At 38.0% G+C, this 7,714-nt stretch overlaps 1 protein-coding gene across 1 annotated transcript; it reads right to left on the bottom strand.

Annotated features, from left to right (window-relative positions):
* Nucleotides 1–4,671: 4,671 nt before the first annotated feature.
* On the bottom strand, nt 4,672–7,281 carry LOC122789206 (cholesterol 25-hydroxylase-like protein). The gene has a single exon (XM_044056476.1). The coding sequence runs from the start codon at nt 7,244–7,246 to the stop codon at nt 6,425–6,427; it is 822 nt and encodes a 273-aa protein (XP_043912411.1). The 5' UTR covers nt 7,247–7,281; the 3' UTR covers nt 4,672–6,424.
* Nucleotides 7,282–7,714: the final 433 nt, after the last annotated feature.

Consider the following 7,714-nt stretch of genomic DNA (forward strand, 5'->3'; position numbering starts at 1 on the left):
CGACAGGTGTTCCACACCAGAGGTCAACCCGTCACTGGTTAGATCAGACCATAAACTATTCTCTCTGGATGTACACACCACACCACCACCTCCAATCAAGGAAACAACAGTGAAAAACTTTTCTATAGCAAACTTCACCTTACTTAAGACAGAGGTGTTAAGTTTCACAGTCCCCACACTAAAGGATAACAGTGTCGAAGATGCAGGAACCTTTACAAATACACTCTATTAGCACCTACAAGGATGCATGGATCGTGCCATCCCTTGCAAAACCAAGACTCACTCCCCTAAATGAAGGAAACCAGTCTGGTGTACCCCTGCCATAAACAGGCTATACAACAGAAGGAGGAAACTAGTTCAGAAAAAAAGAAAATCCCAAGAAGGAAAGACATCCCTGATCAGTGTCAGTAAGAAACTAAGGCCCCTCATAAAATCCTCCAAGGCTAACTTTGAAAGAAAAATAGCCAAGGATTCGAAAAATAACCACAAAGCCTTCTTTAGCTATGTCAAGAATCTAAGTGGGAACTCACAGATATGCTCTGAGCTAGTGCAAAATAGCACAAAATATACTGAACCCACTGATATTGCCAACATCCTGGCAGATAGATTCAGTGCAAACTTCACCCCCCTCTCACCCCCAAAAGGGCCCACAACAATACCAGACAAGTGTAGTGTCCTGGAAATCACAGACGCACAGGTGAAAACAGCCCTTTTAAAAGCCAAAAGCACAGTGTCAATGGGGTCAGATGGTGTCCCAGGCTGCATCTTGCATGAACTACAGAACAAACTAATTCCCAACCTAAACACACTTTTTAACCTTAGCCTCTCCACAGGCTACATGCCCATAGAATGGCGCACAGCAACAGTTATTCCGCTCCACAAAGAAGGGGCTACAACTGACCATGGTAACTATCACCCCATAAGCCTGACTAGCCTGGTCTGCAAGGCTATAGAGCACATCATCATAGAACTCATTAACAAAGACTTTGGGAACCTCCAAACACTTGACCCGACCCAGTTCAGCTTTGTTAAGGGCAGATAATGCCTACTAAACCTGGTTGACTTCATCGAGACAGTCACCAAGGCCATAGATGAGAGGAAGGTAGTTCACACAGCCTACCTTGACCTCACCAAGGCTTTTGACACCATTCCCCACTCGGGAATTATAGAAAACTCACCAGCCTGAACATAAACCTCTACATCATGAGATGGGTTGCCAACTGGCTTACAGACAGAACTCACACGGTAAGAATAGCAGGCTCCAGGTCCGACTCTAAACCAGTCACAAGTTTCCCACAAGGCTCGGTTCTGGGACCCCTACTGTTTGGCATATACTTCTCAGAGGTACAAGCAAACACAGGAGGACTATGGCTAACCAAGTTTGCCGATGACTACAAACTGGGAGCCATAATTGACTCTCCGGCTGACACGGACATTCTCCAAAAGGGCCTTACTGAGACAGACACCTGGTGTCAAAGTCATGATCTCAAGCTAAATGCCAAAAAATGCATTGTCATCCTGTTTGCGAAAAACAAAACACCCATGAATTACCACATAGTTGGCAGCCCCCTTAATACAGAAGTGGTAATAAGAGATCTGGGGACCCAGGTAGATAGTAAACTCTCCTTTGACAATCATATTGCCAAAGTAGTTAGGAAATCCTTCTATGTAGCCCATCTAATTACTAAAGGGTTTGCATCTAGAAATAAAGAGGTTATAGTGCCCCTCTACTCATCACTCATCAGACCCAATAGAGTACAATGCCCCGTTTGGGATGTACCTCACAAGACACTTCCAACAGATGGAAAGACCACAAAAGTACCTCACCAAGAGGATTACTGGTCTCAAACATATGTCCTATGCAGCCTGACTGAAAAAACTCCAGCTGTACTCAGTGGCATATCGCTTACTCAGAGGTGAACTCTGCCTGACTTACAAAGCCATGTCCAACTCAGAATTGATGGACATGCTCCACCTAAGAAATCCAAGTCACTGTGAGACACTCACTCTAGTGAGCTAAAGCTCGCCACAACAATAAATAGAACATGCTGGAGGGGTAGATTCCTGTCATAGAGACTCCCCATGCTTTGGAACAAAATTCCTAACTACATTAGGCAGACCCCTCACTAACACTCTTCAAGAGAAACCTTGATGAGTGGATGGGTAACAGAAAATACACCCCTGGGATCACTTCATTGGCTCTTCTTGACAGAGGCTCAGATAATTAATCAATGGGGTAGCGAAAGCTGACACAATCTGGCTAGGCTTATAAATGCCCTCGGGCAGATAGCCTAGTACCTACCTATGAACCTATGAAGCTATATAACTGCACAGACTGGAATAAAGAAATATAACTGCACAGATTGGCATAAAGGAATATAACTGCACAGACTGGCATAAAGGAATATAACTGCACAGATTGGCATAAAGAAATATAACTGCACAGATTGCCATAAAGGAATATAACTGCACAGACTGACATAAAGGAATATAACTGCACAGATTGGCATAAAGAAATATAACTGCACAGATTGGCATAAAGGAATATAACTGCACAGATTGGCATAAAGAAATATAACTGCACAGATTGGCATAAAGGAATATAGTCCCACAGATTGGCATAAAGGAATATAACTGCATAGATTGGCATAAAGGAATATAACTGCACAGATTGGCATAAAGAAATATAACTGCACACATTGGCATAAAGAAATATAACTGCACAGATTGGCCTAAAGGAATATAACTGCATAGATTGGCATAAAGAAATATAACTGCACAGATTGGCATAAAGGAATATAACTGCACAGATTGGCATAAAGAAATATAACTGCACAGATTGGCATAAAGGAATATAACTGCACAGATTGGCATAAAGAAATATAACTGCACAGATTGCCATAAAGGAATATAACTGCACAGACTGACATAAAGGAATATAACTGCACAGATTGGCATAAAGAAATATAACTGCACAGATTGGCATAAAGGAATATAGTTCCCCAGATTAGCATAAAGGAATATAATTGCACAGATTGGCATAAAGGAATATAGTTCCCCAGACCGGCATGCTGGCAGTACTTCTGTAATTCCCTGCTCACTCACAACCAGTATATCAAATAAACTGAAGCCATGAAAAAATGCAGTCCTGACATGATTTTGTCACAAATAAGGAAACTCAGGCAGATAAAACTGACCTAGATACAAGTAGGAGAACTTAGGGAAAAAAACAGCTCAAAGAACCATTCAGAACATTTTTACTGAAGACAATAAGCCAGCAGGCTTTTTACAAATGCTTTTTCGAGTTTTAAAAAAGGTATGAATTTAAAGCAAAACTATGTTAGAAGGAATGAGATCAAATGGATGTAAGGCAAATAAGTCAATGAAGAGACTTTTCCTTGTAATAATTGTAGGTTTTACAAATTTATATATAGAAATAATACATGTGTACATTCAGTTAGGAAACAGCTTTAAGAGTTCTGCTTACTCAGACTGTAATTCTATAAATTTGGTATACATTCCCATATGTAATTCCTGTCCAGTTTTCTATATTGGTAAAACTAACAGGAATTTGAAAGAATTTGTGACCATCTATCTGAAATACAGAGAAAGCTGGATACTAATGCTCGTTATAAGCATATAATTGATTTTGATGATGCACATTTGTTTAAGTTCATGGTATTGCAATATATATCCTCTAATTTTAGATGATGTGATATAGTAACCAAAACTGAATGTATAGAATACTGCTAGATAAATTAACTAAGGGCAAATAAAAGTCCTGGATTAAATGTTGCATAACAATGTTAAAACCATTTATAAATGAAACATTTTAGGCAGCTAGCTTTAACTATGTGTTTGATTAGTTGTTTCACAATTATTGCTAATATTTAAATGAAGAACTGTTGCACTGATGTTTCTTACAACTTGAAAAAGCATTTGTGAAAGCCTGTTGGCATGTTGTCTTCAATAAACGTGTTCTCCATGGTTTCTTGAGTTGCTTTTTTATTTTGTTCTAACTTCTTCTGACATGATTTTGCCATCCAGATCTCTTTTAAGAGAAAATTCTCAGCACCCATGGTGGGTGATAATGAGAAGGATGACCAGTTAATCAGTTGTTGATCTAGGAAGGGGAAGCACACCTAATGGGAAGTTATAAAAAAGCACCGAAAACAAGGCCTAATTATCTTCCACAGCAATGCAATAGACAGTACTTGTTTTACTTTCTTTTCGTAGCAGTACTTCTGCTTAATGAATTACATTAATCTTACATTTTTCTTCACACTGTACCTCCTTCATATATGAATGTACTGATGTTCTGTTTTCTGTAAAACCTTACTGCATTTGTTAGTTGCTGTGCTGCAGGCAAACCACAAGTTGAAATGCATGCATCTGCTTTAAAATTCACTCCTTCAGGAATTTTCTACCAGTCCTGCCTTTTCTCATTTTGTATATAACAAGTTGAACCCACTTACCAGCTAAATCAAGTTTTTCTGAAAATTCACTAGTAAAGGCTGTGACCCCAGTGCAGTAGACTGCTAAGTAATAAAGTACAAATTTGTCATGGAGCTGAAGTATGAATGGTGTTCCTTTGGACAGTACACACAGGTATATAATGCAGACTGTTTAACAAATGCCACAACAGAAGAGGATTTTCTAAAAATAAATAAATACTTTATTTGCAACAGAACATTTATGAAAAAAATCTCACTTTACATAATTCTTAAATAAATACACATCATGTAGACTTTATCACTTATCATGAAATAAATATAGATCATGTAGACATTATTTTATATCACTTAAGCACATTGTATTGGATACATTAGCTTGTCTAGTCCAGCCATGACAAATCTCAAGGTTTATTTTCCTAACACTTCCCAATTTCTGTTTATCCCAAAATGGTTCTTTACATACATTTTCTGCCATCTCTTATGGAATTGCATACAATGTATCAACTACTCTCTCTGTAAAGGAAACCCTTCCTTATATCTATGAAGAAATTAATTTCACAATCTAGCTGAAAACCTTTCTTCTTTTCCCTCAACTTACTTTGCAGGGTAATTCCCACATGCTTATCTAGAATAGTCTGGTGCACTAATATAAAACAAACAAACAAAAAAAAGAATACCCTGTCTTCTTGGGTCTCTTTCCAAATACGCTTCTCCTAGCATTGCTCTGACCCCCTTTAAATCACATATTAGTATCTCTTTTCTGTTATAGTATTCAGAACTACAGACATTAGTCTAGTTATGTTCTTTTCACTGCCTGGTAATAGCTATTTAATTTTGTGCTTAGTTCCTGAATCAAATCCTTCTTATCTGCAGGTCCTCACTTTTTTTCTTTTGCACAGTTTCCTCAACTTGGTCTTGAAAATCTAATATAGATTAATCACCCCAAATCTTTTTTCCTGCACTGCTTCTAGTAACTTCAGTCCTCACTATTAATAATTCACATCAGGGTTGCTGAGTAGAATTTTGCACATGATTTCTTTTTAAGTCTCAGTTGTCATTCGTTTGCCTACTTATTCATACTTTCTATGTCATTTTTCAAACTACATGCCCTATCTACTGTCGTAATACCGAATGTCATGCCATCTGCAAGGTAAATAATTCTATTTACTACATTTTCATGTATGTTAAAAACACACAAACCCAAACCTCTGGCTCAAAGGCAGGCAAATGTCTACAGCACCTTACAGATTAACTGCTGCCATTTTTGACAAGGCCTCCCACTCAACATACCCTTTTCCTTACCCTCTAAACATATCCAAGCCCACCTTCTTAAAGTTGCTCCCACTTTATTTACATAACACACGCTGCACTGCACCACTCTTGGTGTCTGTCCACTCCTCCATCCCTTCTGCACTTTGCCTTAACCCTTTTGCATCATGGCACCCATGCTGCAATTATTTTTATTTTTTTAAACACTAGTGCACACACTTCACATAGTAGTTTGTTTGCTCTCGCCTCCTCACTTTCTCTCCCACCCTTCAGTAAACATGATTAAGATCCTTTCTTCATTCTTGTGGCAATATATTTAAAAATACTTTTTATTTACACCTTTATGCCTATTCCTTTACATTTATAATTCAGCTTTACAGATATACTGTGATTGGTGATACTAGGCAATGACAGTAGTAAATGCAGTTGCATAAGTTAATAATAAACATTTAGTGTATATAAAACATACTTAGAAAATAAAACAGAATTTACATGCTAATTAAATAATACATTGCACATGTTCACTTTGCTGCATGTCCTTCTCAGTGAGACATTCAGCTTTAGGAATAATAATTCAGTTTCAGCAGCAAATAGAAATGCTCAGGTAATAAAGTTTTCTTTCCTGAGCATTTCTCGTCATCAAACAAAAAACAAATGTTCATGTAAACAGTTTATTCCAATTCTTTAAATGACCAGTCAGTTCATTTGTTATGCAGCTTTGAGAATGTACCAAACAGTTTATCCCAATGGGTAAAGTAAGGGGCATAATTTGATCTGAACTTCATATGATGCAAATCATGGTGTGGTGCCCCTCCATACAGTCCAAATGGTACTAGTCTGTGTGTGGACCAGGGAAAGTCATACCCTGAATGATCTTCTACTGACAACCAGATGTTGACAATGAAGAAGATGGTCTCTGTCAGAGGATGGCATTTCAGCAACATTGGATTGATGGCAGCAAAGAAACCTAGTGAGAGAGTCTCCCATGCACTTGAATGTTCTGTGGTAAGTGCGAATGTAGCCGTGTACTTGTGATGAGCTTTGTGAAATGTCTTGTAAAGCCATGGAATCTTATGATGCAGCAAATGCCAGATGAAGTACTGCATATCAAAAAGGAGCAGACAGCCGATGACATCAAAGATGACTTCTCTGAGCTCTGGAGCAGTAGGAGGGAAGTTCATTGGTCTCCAGTACCAGTGAGCTACAGTTACTGGAAAGATGAAGACGATGTGATTATAAACAGTTTGTGCCAAACAGACTGTCATCATATCCACAGTAGCATTGCTCTGAGGCTGAATTTTGTATTTTAGCAAAGATGGTATTTTTAATGTCAGGAGATCCAGCACAACAAATGGCAGGCAGAAAGCTATATAAACAATAAAAGAAAACAGCACTGGGAAGAAGGGTGATTGAAGCCACTTTTCTTGGTTTTGCATGAAGTTCCAGAGAGGCTGTAGAATTTTTTCTTCGTGCAATATGTTGATACTGTGCATGATCGTTGTCAAACCCACAGTGCAGTTCATGTTTTCGTTGTTCTACTGGCAGGCAAGTGTCAGGCAAAGAATGAATCGGTGATTGCTTCCTGCTAGCCTGCTTCAAAACTTTATAATGATTCTTGCTCCTCCCACTGTTGCAACGCAAGAATTTCCAGAGGAAAAAGGCCATTCATGTTTTAATTTCCATTTCAGTACGTAGGCTGATGGGAGTTCACTTTCCTTTTCTAATTTACTTTTTTTTTTGTTACTTTTTTTTAAAGGCAAAGCAAAGATATGTTGATAGATTTACTTACTTTATATGGGGCACGATAGGCATATTCTTCAGAATAAGAATTATAGTATGTAAGAAAAAGATTACAACTGAAGTTATACGATTTTCCCAAAATATTTTCTTACTTTTTTGGCTGATCAGTTAATTTACTGTGTTAGTGATAGTTGTGTGTTTTTATTATTATTATTGATTTGTATTTCTGTCAATAAAAGAAAAAATAAAAT

The sequence above is a fragment of the Protopterus annectens genome, chromosome 14.part0, assembly GCF_019279795.1.
Source record: "Protopterus annectens isolate FY-2018-M chromosome 14.part0, PAN1.0, whole genome shotgun sequence".
Lineage (NCBI taxonomy): Eukaryota > Metazoa > Chordata > Ceratodontiformes > Protopteridae > Protopterus > Protopterus annectens.